The sequence below is a fragment of the Triticum aestivum genome, chromosome 4A (assembly GCF_018294505.1).
Source record: "Triticum aestivum cultivar Chinese Spring chromosome 4A, IWGSC CS RefSeq v2.1, whole genome shotgun sequence".
Lineage (NCBI taxonomy): Eukaryota > Viridiplantae > Streptophyta > Magnoliopsida > Poales > Poaceae > Triticum > Triticum aestivum.
In genome coordinates, this window is record NC_057803.1 from 516,990,464 (window position 1) to 517,002,023 (window position 11,560).

An 11,560-nucleotide genomic window follows, 5' to 3' on the forward strand; every position below is an offset into this window, starting at 1 on the left:
TGGCAGCAAGATAGTACGAGAGGGAGCTAGTTCTTGTGTTGGCCCTCGGTCATGGGGATTTCGCTGGCCTTGTCGGCGAGCGGTGCAACAAGCTCTTCGGCAGCCTTGGTGTCTGCTCCCTCCGGCAAGCTCTTGAAGGCCTTGCAGATGTCGATGCCGGGGTTCCGTTACACGATCTTGATGGGTACCTTGAAGAGAACGTCGCGGCAGAATTTGTGAGACTTGCCGGCGAAGCTGGCGGATCTCTCCTCATGATGCATCTTCAACGCCTTGATGAGATTTTTGAAGAAGAACGTCAGCCTGGCACTTGGAACTTCATGCTCGTTGTTAGTAAAGATGTAGTTGTCCATCTTCATGGTGGTCAATTGCGAACTGAGGCATACAATGTTGAGAATACCTGTGGTCCAGAGTTCCACGTTATCCTGCAGCTCATTAAAGGCCTTTTCAACATTGTAGAGCGCAGCCTTCTTGATATTCTAATTTGCCAGCAGGTTCTTTTCTCTTTTCTTGCTTTCTCCAAGTTCCGTTTCCAGAGTCATGAGCTTCAACTTCAGATCCGCAATGGAATTCTTGGCATGAGTGAGCTCTTGGTTCTTGGCGGAGAGTGAGGTTTGCAGATCCGCCATGGTGTGGGCTGTTTTCTCCATATCTGTCTTGAGTGCCAAGGGCTCCTTGCCGGCAGTTGCAAGATCCTCTTCGAGCTTCTTCACTTTGGCGTCCAACTCCGCCTTGGCGGCCTCGGCAGCTTCTGCAGCCTTGACGACCACCACGAGTTTGCCGGCGTGTTCCAGTGCTTGAGCTTCCAGAGCTTCTTTGTGTTTTTGCTCTAGCTCCTGGGTCCGCCGCGCGAGCAGAGTTTGGATCTCTTCGTCCTTGACATGTAGTTGGGCATCAAGAGACTCCTCTCTGGCAGCAAGGTCCCTTTCCTTTGCGTCAAGTTGTGCTTCTCGCTCGGATAACTTGTTGTCCAGAGATGTTGCTTCCTTCTTGGCGGCATCGAACCTTTCCTCCTCGCCCTTGATGCTTTGAAGCTTCCCTTCATACCATTTGCGGGTGTCTTCAACCCTCTCGTCCAACTTCTTTTCAGCCAACTCCACAGTCTGTCCAAGCGTTTGTTGTAGTGTACTTGCACATCTTTGAACCTAGCAGCCATGGATTCTAAGAAGGCAAGATCAGCAACGCTGCTGTCGGAGTTGCCCGTCTCTTTGACGCTGCGAGACAAGGGAACGATAACCCCGGTGAATGCATCTTCAAGGGCAGTCTTCCTAGCATCAGATGAGCCGGTGGGCTTTAGATTGTTGCAATTGATGAGCAGGAACCAATGGATTTGTTGCTGGTTGCACTTCAGGCAAAACCGGATGGTTGACGGTGGTTGGATCTTCATTGTCGGCTTCTCTCATCTCAACATCCGTGCTGGCAGAGGTAAATGTGTTGCTGGGAGCCTCATGGGTTTCTCCAACAGCTTTCCTGGCTCCTTTAGTCTACTGCAACCTCTTCAGCATAAATTTTGGCAGCCTCATCAGCGATGTTTTTTGCAATTTCCTGCACATCTATCATGGGCTCCTCCTCCAGTGGAGTTGAGTCTACAAGATGAAGAAGGGAAAGCAAAGGACAAAAATAATTCAAGATTCAGATCAATTTCAAGGAAACAAAAAGGGGAAATTTACAAGGGGCTAGCAAAATTCACTCCTGGTGTATGGTTGCCCCGGAGGTTGTTATCCCTCTGATTTGATTCTGATGCTACAATTGTAGCCAAATAATGAAGGGAAAAGTTTCATGTTGACTGACCAGTTGAGCCTTCGGCCGTTCGTGTTGCTCGCGCCCACCCTTTATTCACGTGCGGCGACACCCACCAACACCAGGGCACCACATGCCCCTCCCACTCCAGGGCACAACCTCTCTTCCTCTACCCTTATCCTCCCCTTCCTCTCGCTGCATGCTACTCCTCTCCCCTGATATCTCGCTGCCATGGTTGCTTCCTCCTTCCATCTCCTCCCTCTCGCACGGCTACAAAGTTTCTCAATGATCCAGGGATACTGCAACAGACGAGGGATGATGCAAAGGTCACACTCATTGCCGGAAACCTGCTCGGCTGCGTACTGTGAGCTCATGGCCATTAAATTTTTGACGAGCTACACCCGATGTTGTTACATGTTGCTACCAACGTGTTTTTTTAGGTACAAAGTGAAATCACTCAGGAGAGCTGATGGTATTCTTTCACAACATCCGTGCTAATCACTCCCGGAACCCTAGCGAGCCAGAAGTGGTCTCCATTCAAAGTTGCATGTGCTGCCAGCTTGTGGGCAACTTTGTTCTGATCTCTCTTGACCCAATTAACTCTGTGGGCAGCAAAGACTTTCAGGTTCTCCTTTATATCCCAAATGAAGAGGAAAGCCTCTGATCTGATCACTTTATCAGACATAAGTTACGTGGCCATCGCAGCACAATCAGTTTCAACAATCACCGACGTGTTTTTTTGCTGGAACCGGCTACGCGCTTTGTTGGAAGTTGAGGTCGACGGCCATGGACAGTGATGTGTTTTGCTGCAATAGGCAAAAAAATTGCCAGAACCGATCACTGCCGCTGCTACCACCTGCAGACGGCCATGGAGGCGACATGGGTGCTGCAACCCGCAACAGACAACGTTGTAACCACAATGTTCTTTTGTTGGAAGGTGTGAGGTATTTTGTTTAAACCGACGACGTACATGTTGGCGACCTGCACGACGACTACAAGCGGCGGCGGGGGCCATGATGTTTTTTGTGGCAACTGTGACCACGTTTTGCTACGACCAACATTGAAAATCGTTGCCGCGATGGCAGCTGTGTTTTATGACCTGCACGGTGAGTTACAGGCAGCAGTTTTGCTACAATCATGTCTCCGTTTTGCTACGACCAGCGATAAAAAAGCTGCCACAACTGCCTCCATATTTTTTCAACCAAAGAGGTGTGTTTGTCACGATGGTAGATGGCGAGCGCGACGACGGCTGTGGTGGCGTGGGGTGGCCGACAGCCGCAGACGAGTACGAGGTGGCGGCGCGGGTGCAGAGGCAAAGAGGGAGCGACGGGGGCTCGATCCCGTGCGGGAGGAAGGAGAGATACGGGATGAAAAGAAACAGATCTCACGGTCCTGGTCGCTTTAATCAAGCTGCAGCAAGGCGACCGGCCAAAAATTGGGTCAGCCGGCCAGTGCCTAGCACTGCCCATTAATAAAGGAGGTGTTGATTGTCAAACAAAAACTGATGACAGATAATAACTTAATAAACTCGAATTATAGAAAGACAAGCGACACCTGATCTCGAGGACAAAGATGGAGACACGTGATATGCACACAGCACACACTGTTGATCCGAAAATGCCAGCGACCAGACCTAAAACTCCCGACAACATCCGTACACACCAAACACGAATTGAAGGGTCGGCTCGATCAGGGACGTTCTGATTTGTTCAAGTCAAAGCTGTCCGTCATCCTCCTACCACTCGATTTCTCTCACTTTTCCTCCGGACGTACGGACAAGACGCCCGTACTACACAACCAACGTCGTGCGTGGGGTCTCATCAGCTGCAAGATCACACCCCCGTTTCTTTCAAAGCTTATGTTTGACAAAGCAAAACATAAAAGCTTCCAATAGGATCGAATGCTTAGCACTGTCATCCAAAGAAACCATGCATATATGCCTGAGTAGGTTTGATTTAATTATATACAGTACTCTTTATAACTTTTTGCCACGATCGTTTGCTATGAACCAAGCGTGTCCGTACTGTTCCATGGATGGCTATGCATGAGCTTCATATCGCATGCATGGTAATGGCGACGACTTTTCAGTAACATGGAGAAAACGATGCGCTAAATGCATTTCAGGAGAGATGCAACGCAATCAAATCTCCATGGACTTAAATTATTGGTGGGGTGGGGTGGGGTGGGGTGGGGTGGGGTGGCGTCACTTACTTAACCTCCATGGCCATGCGAACACCTTTCTTGCCATTTCAACTCCTAGTCCATCTCTTGTCCAACCGCCGGTAGATTTTTCTAAGAAGGGCCCGGAGAGGAGAAACCTCCCGAGTTGAGTGCAGACACTGCTAGAAAAGAGTGTACCAGCAGCTTAAAGCCAATCACGCCATGATATAATAATGCTGCATTGACCGCGAATGGCTGATCCTGTAAAAGCCAACAAGAAGGACCGGACCTTGCCGTCTCCAGCGTCCACCGGCTGGTTGTGTCGTGCGCTAAGCAAGCTCACCCGGGTGTTGTAGTTTCTCAACTTATTTTAGATAAACAACTCATAATTTGTCCGTTCATGCTGCAAGTTTTCTCTTGTTGAACAGATTTGAACGGGAGAGGACTGGTGAGATGGCAGCATGGCAGCGCAGAGCCAATTCATTGAAGCCCACGCAACCTACCTCCTGTTTTTCGAAACCTGCCTGCCTGTTGGATTTGGCCAGGTGCAGCAGCAGCTCACATTCATTAACGCCACCTTTACTTGCTCTGCCGGACGGCTTCAATTCCCTTCATCTTCCCTTCCTCCTAGTCCCACGAATGCACCTGGGTAGAACGGGTCTACATTGCCTTGGCCCTCGCCGTGTGACACCAAACACCAACGACCCAGATCAAAGCACGTCCGACCGGCGGCGGTGCACAGCCGTTGAATCACCCCGTCCGGTCGCAGATAAGTACACAGATACAGGAGGGCAAGCCGAAGAAGCGCCCTTATTTTCCTACGACTTTGGTCATATGATGCGTGCGGGTACTGCTTCTACCACCTAGTTTGTACTGTGACGGCCTAATAGTACTGTACGTACAACATGCATGCATGCATGCATGGTTAGTGTGTTTTGACGTTGTAGCTCATGAAGACAGGGTCCATGGACATGCGTGCAGGGTGGAGGGAGGACGGCCGGTGCCATTACTGGGGAGACCCTGCTGCCTCCTACCCTCAGCAGCGCTGTTCACTCGTCTGTATCTGCATCTGTATGGGTGGTGTTGGCGCAAGCAGAGAACACGGAGTGAGAGAGAGAGGTAGAGAGGTGGGTGATGGATGCATTCAATGTGCCTTTCCTTGGACAGAGATACCACTACCAGATCTTTGTCGCTATGGGCCGGGAGACCGGCCACACCACACATCTGCGCCCAACAAGGAGGAGGAGAAAACAAACCTAACCTCTCGGAGTTATTTCGCACCAATCAATTCCCTAGCTACCCGTTCCACATGGATCCCTTTTCTTATCCTCTTCTTTTTCTCGGTAGTACTTGCATCTCCCACGCCCGGCTTGCATGGAGCATGCTTATGTTATGTGCACCCCAACTGAAGAAACGTACTCAGTAAACGTTAGGAGTATTCCAACAACAGTGCTCGCATCCCATATATATGTGCTGCAAGAGAATATATATATATGTGTGACATATTTTTTTGGAATTAATATGGACTTGTTAGAAAAAAATGATACTTTAGGTGCTTTATAATGGCATGTAATCTCATCTTGGATAGAGTTAGATGAGCACTTTTAGTTGTTGGATAGAATATATCTATTATTATTGGGCATGAAAAGTGCAGCAGAGTGAGGTTTCCTAACACCAAATTAGAGGAACGGCCGGTTTGCATGGATGGGACTAGGGCTGATTATTCTTTAGATAATCGAAATTACCACCAAATCGCAAACGAGTCCATACTCGTCCTTGGAGAATAAAGCGCTCGTTTCAGTGACCTCTTTTTAGACACTTCAGTGACTTTTTGGTTACAAGAACAGATGGGGCAGAACTGCACAGTAGTGCGCAAGCACCTTTTTTTGCAGTATCCAAACTCCATGAGTACAATCATCGATAGTCCGACCCTATTGATAGTCTGAAATTACACCATATGCATGCATGATCAAAAAAATTTACATGCATTGGTGAGTGTTTTATTCATCCTTGCATGCAGTGATTTAATACACCTTGAAATCTAAATATGTGATGGTAATAAGTAGTAGAACTGAGACTTATAGGCGTTGTTTGGTTCACAGCCACAGTTTGCCAAGCCAAAATTTGACAGCCATATTTTAGTTGACATGTGTTTGGTTTTTGCCACACTTTGGCTTGACACACTTTATTGCCCCTATGGCCCATTTGTTATAGAGACAATTTTTTTGCCAACTTTTGCCAAAGTCTGGCGTCCAATTTCACAGTCACACTTGTGTGGCTTGCCATACTTGTGTGGCTAGTCACACTTGTGTGGCTTGCCATACTTGTGTGGCTAGCCACACTTTGGCTTGGTCACACTAGTATCCAACCAAACAAACCCATAAAACGAAAGAACAAACTATTTGAGATGAGCCCTATAAACCGGAAATTAGTGAGATTTATAAAACGAAAAAAACAAACTATTTGAGATGAGCCTATAAATCAGAAAGGAGGGACTATATATTGCATGCATCTACTTTTTTTTTGCAAAAAGTGTAGTACTCGTATGAGGCAGTGCACTCTGTGTTGTATTACTACTAATAGTAATGCGCGCGGGATGGAATGCGACTTCCGAAGTAAGCTTGTACGGAACCTCCTCCACTCCACCATACCAGCAACATGCAAACCAACCAGGCTGCAAGGAAAGGTAAAGTAGCTACCCTAGCGGATCCCACTAATCAAAACAATGGCTAGGACAAGTTGCTCCGTGCATATCAAGAGGGAGGAGAGGAGGAGGAGGAGAACCGGGCGGGTAGGTGACCAAACCGACGGACAAGATTCCTCTATCTTGCCTTTCCTTGCTTCTTTTCCTTTCTTTGCTTCTCCCTTTCATGCACAATCGCACACACAAAGACATGCCGCTAGTGCTTAGTGCTAGGGACGGGTTGGTTTTCTAGAATCTTAGAAAGGAGGAGATAGCTACCTAGCGTGGGATGCTAGGAAAATGTCGGGCCATCGATGTGCGGGGGGAGGGGCAGTGAAGCTTGTTTCAAACCCCATACTTTTGCATGGTCTCATGAGGTAACAACACTTTGAAAAACAGTGGGTGCTAGATTTGAGTTAAAATGTTGCTCCTCTGCATGTCCCAAATATTTGGAAAAGAAAAAACCAGCTCATCGTTAGAGTGGTGCTAGATTTGAGTTAGAATGTTCAATAAACTCCTGTGAGGTATGCCATTGTTTAATAAAAATATCAATCAACGGATATAATTATTCCCAAATTAAAGTTTATGCCCAAAGGAATCTGCCTTTGTGGCCTAGATCGCCATACACCACCACGCTCGTATCAATACCATACCGTCCATCTCTCGTGCATCACCTCAATATATTTGAAAATTTGAAGGGCATACACAGGGCAATTGCTCATCGAAACGGCCGCCACATGTAAGAAATAAGATGGTATCATCCTTATGCCCCGGTCGTTGACAGAGATGGAAAAACGAATGTAGTTGCATTTCCTAAGTAGTAAGATATTTTCAACGAACCGCCAAGTATTTTTGCGGGGCAAGCGTAGAATTTTCATGTAAAAGAACCAGTCATTTGATGTTGAACTACCCTCCTTCCAAAAACCAAGAGCCTCACCCCAAAACCCAACCCCGTTGCATTCATTAGGCTGCACCTACTCCTGCTGGTGTGCGCTCGCCGGGTACACCTACCAGCTAGCCCCCCTCCTCCCCCAAAAGAAAAATGAAAAATGAAAAAAAATCAGAAAACGAATAATAAATAAGCAGAAAAGAAAGGGAGGGGAGAAGGAAGGGAATAGGACAAGCGGCAGTCGAGCAGAAGAAGCGGAGCATACCTACCTACCAAATCCAGGCCTAGGGCTTTGCAACCACTCGCCCCCACCTCCCCCCTCTCCTCTCATCGCACCAACTCGGTCAAATGGCCCAGAGGGATCCGCGTCAATGGGGCCCCGCTCCGCTCCACCCCCATCCTCCTCCTCCCCGTATAAAACCAACTACCCACCCCCGTCTCCCCTCTCTCTCTCCTCCTCGCTCGCTCGCTCTCAAAAAGCTCGCACGCACGCACGCACCACCAACACCGCACCGCTCCTCCTTTCCCTCAGACCCACCCACAGCCACAACAGCATATATCATCAGTCCGTTACTCGTGTGCGGCGCCGCCGGCTCCTGTCTTCAACGTACCTACGTGCCGGCCGGCGGCATGGGGAGGTCCCCGTGCTGCGAGAAGGCGCACACCAACAAGGGCGCCTGGACCAAGGAGGAGGACCAGCGCCTCATCGCCTACATCAAGGCCCATGGCGAGGGCTGCTGGAGGTCCCTCCCCAAAGCCGCAGGTATGTGCCGCTCATCGGCGACCAAGACGCGTGTACGGCCATGGGTGAATGATGTATGTATGCATGGTGCGTGGTGCAGGGCTGCTGCGGTGCGGGAAGAGCTGCAGGCTGCGGTGGATCAACTACCTGAGGCCGGACCTCAAACGGGGCAACTTCACCGAGGAGGAGGACGAGCTCATCATCAAGCTCCACGAGCTGCTCGGCAACAAGTAACAATTCTTATCCTTCTTCTTCTGATGATGCATCAGTGGAGATAGATAGATCGGTCGATCCACGGGCGTACGGCGTTATTTATTTCTTATATATCGTGTCGGTCTTGCGCTTGTGCTCTCAGGTGGTCGCTCATCGCCGGGAGGCTGCCGGGGAGGACGGACAACGAGATCAAGAACTACTGGAACACGCACATCAAGCGCAAGCTCCTGGCCCGCGGCATGGACCCGCACACCCACCGCCCGCTTAATGCCATCGCGGGGGCCGCCATGCCGGCGCAGCAGCTCCGGGTCGCGCACCAACACCAGTACGCGGCTGCCACACCCGGTGGCCACCACCTCCAGCCGCAGCAGCAGGATCCCTTCGCGGCTCTCTCCAGCTCAGCCGAGCCCGCCTGCAGCCACAGCAGCGACGACGAGCCGGCCGGCTCCGCCACGCCGCCGCCACCGTCGCGACGGCACCTCGGCATCGACCTCAACCTCTCCATCAGCCTTGCACCCTACCAGCCGGACGACCCAGCGGTGAAACAGGAGGCAGCAACGACGGCGAGCCACAACAATGCAACAACGTCCACGTCGGCGGCGTGCATGTGCTTGAACCGCCTCGGGTTCCAGGGCGCCGGCGAGGGATGCCGCTGCGGCGGCGCTTCCTCCGTGCCCATGCAGCAGCAGGCCAGCACGCAGCACATGTTCAGATTCATCGCGCCGCTAGAGGGCGGACGCCAATAGTAGCACTAGTAACAGTAACATTCGGACATATACCTTTTTAACTAAAGCCACACATGGTTAATTATTAATTAAACTAGCTAGCTCTCTGTATCATGTTCATGAGGAAATTAAATCTACCCCCTTTCTATTAATTCACAGCTACTAGCTAGCATCGGGCCATGCATGCATATGCATCATCATCTAGTCTAGGTGACATAGTTCATGAATAGATCATCAGCTAGCAGCTCCTACCTTCTTTCCTTCTTGTCTTTACTAATCGTGCCATAGGAAGTTCATCATCCTCCACTAGATCTAATCAAGCATATCCCTAATCTAGGGGAGTTAGGCCCATCATCTAGGGAGTGAGTGATGCAGAGTAATGAGAGTGGGAGTGAGCGTTATGGTGCTGGCTGGTGGTGGTTATGGGAAGTTAGGTTCTCGGATGTCTGCAGGCTAGCACATGACATGGCCATCCAGTGACATCACTGAATGGTTGAGTTTTCTATGCATGAAAAAGGGTTTGTCTTGTACGCTTTGTGAACGGAGTGGCCGATCCAAGATTAAATTACTAATTAGCCCACCAACTCCGGCATCCACAACCCCAACCCCAAGAAGGCCAGACACAGCACACGCCAAGCTCTCTGACCATTAAGTCATTAACTAGCCAAAAAGCTCCTCAGTCCATGCCCCTCCCCTCCTCCTCCATGGCACTTTATCCCCTTCATTAACACCTCTCCCATACCTTCTACCTACCTACCTAACCAGAAAATATGGGCATTCCACATGCTGCCCACTCCCACTCCCCCTCTCCTCTCTACTAGACAAACCCTTTTTCATGCATAGAAAACTCAACCATGCATAGAAAACTCAACCACATGCTGTCCATGAGCAAATGTTGTCCCAAAACATCTATCTTATTTTCTACGTTAATAAATATGAGGTGTTTTGGATGTTTCAATATACGAACTGAAATAAGTGAACAAGCACATTCGATTCGGAAAAAGGTTACTCCCTTTGTGAACGGAGTTAATTTAGCTAGACAACTGAAAATAAAGGTTAATTCCAGCAAAACGTTCCTTTCAAGAAAAAGGGGGTTGTACACAGAACAATGGTACATTAGTTCCCTTTTCTTCTGGGCAAGCAAGGCACAATTAGGCCATGTATAATGCTAGGTGCTTAGACAAGTATTTAGAAAAATAAACTATTTTTTCTTAAGCAACAGTGCTAATTTATACAGTGGAGATGCCTAAATAAGCACATGCGCTCTATAAATAAACACTAGTGCTTAAACAAAAACCCTAAGCACTTAACTGTACATGGCTTAATGTTGGTATTTGTGCCAAAAAAAAGAGCTGAAACATGACAACAGTATTGTTCTAATTCATCATGCTACAATCATAAAAGTTGCAGATTTTATTCTCAAGCCTCATGATTTTGGCGGAAAGGGGAAGGGTGTTAATACTAAATTACCTATGCCGCCTCAAAGTTAAAATGCCAAAGTCGTCATGGAATTGCTGACCACCAGCTCTCTTTTCTGCATCTACATTCCATAATGCTAATCTTGAAACAGAAGGGAAGCACCAGGTAAAACATGTTGGTGATTCTTCCTTTTCTTACCATATGTCACGCCACCCATCTTAATTTGTTCGCACTCAAAACAAGGTCAACAACTAAGAACAACTAGCAGTTGTCTGTTCTGTGTAAAGACGGCAGGTAAAAGACTAAGCAATCAAGTGGCTGCACGCCCAAAATGTTCTGAACAGTAACTTCCGTGAAAAAATGCCTGAAGATAAATAATTCGTCGATGATGTAGCTTCTAGTCCTGGTCACTAGCTAAATAGAGGAAGTCGGGGTACAGTCGATAGATGTTAGAGTACGTAATGGGCCTAGACTGGCAGTATAGCCCGTTAGTCTTATGGTTAATTAGAGATAAGAGTCGCTTGCTTAGGGGTCAAGTAAGCCTTGCTTGGGAGTCAAGTAAACCTCTCTATATAAAGAGAGGAGATGTATCAATCTAATCAAGTAAGAATTAAGAAGGAAATCCCTTCCCTCTTGCCTGGCCGTGGGCAAAAAGGCCCCCGGCCGGCCTTCTCGCGCCCTCCTTTTAGCAGCGCCATAACAATTTGATATCAGCTACCTTCGGTTCGATCATGTCTTCACCGCCGCCAAGCCCGTCTCTTCCGCTGCCGGTCACCTTGACGCCTCCGGCGACCACCACGACCGTCGCCCCACTCTTGCCCGCGCCGGGATCCTCCGTCGCGCCCGCCCCCGCTGTCCTCACCTGGGAGGAGGTGTCCGGGGTGCTGCGAGACCTAACCCAGGCGGTCCAGGAGATCCGCCTGTTCTTGGCCGGGTCCCACGGACCGCACCCGGCTGCGCCGCCCATCGCCGCCCCCGCGTCGCCGTGGCTG

The 11,560-nt window shown here is 49.2% G+C and overlaps 1 protein-coding gene across 1 annotated transcript; it reads left to right on the plus strand.

The window, feature by feature from the left end:
* Positions 1–7,909: 7,909 nt before the first annotated feature.
* LOC123086670 (myb-related protein 330) lies at positions 7,910–9,301 on the plus strand. Its single transcript, XM_044508446.1, has 3 exons — positions 7,910–8,232; positions 8,312–8,441; positions 8,567–9,301. Exons 1-3 carry the CDS (start codon positions 8,100–8,102, stop codon positions 9,168–9,170), a joined length of 867 nt encoding a protein of 288 aa, XP_044364381.1. The 5' UTR covers positions 7,910–8,099; the 3' UTR covers positions 9,171–9,301.
* The last annotated feature ends 2,259 nt before the right edge of the window (positions 9,302–11,560 follow it).

Excerpts from the sequence above, each read along its gene's own strand:
- LOC123086670 (XM_044508446.1), top strand. The coding sequence starts at position 8,100 with ATGGGGAGGTCCCCGTGCTGCGAGAAGGCGCACACCAACAAGGGCGCC. Across the intron at positions 8,233-8,311 it reads GTCCCTCCCCAAAGCCGCAG|GGCTGCTGCGGTGCGGGAAG; the intron begins GTATGTGCCGCT and ends TGCGTGGTGCAG. Across the intron at positions 8,442-8,566 it reads CACGAGCTGCTCGGCAACAA|GTGGTCGCTCATCGCCGGGA; the intron begins GTAACAATTCTT and ends TTGTGCTCTCAG.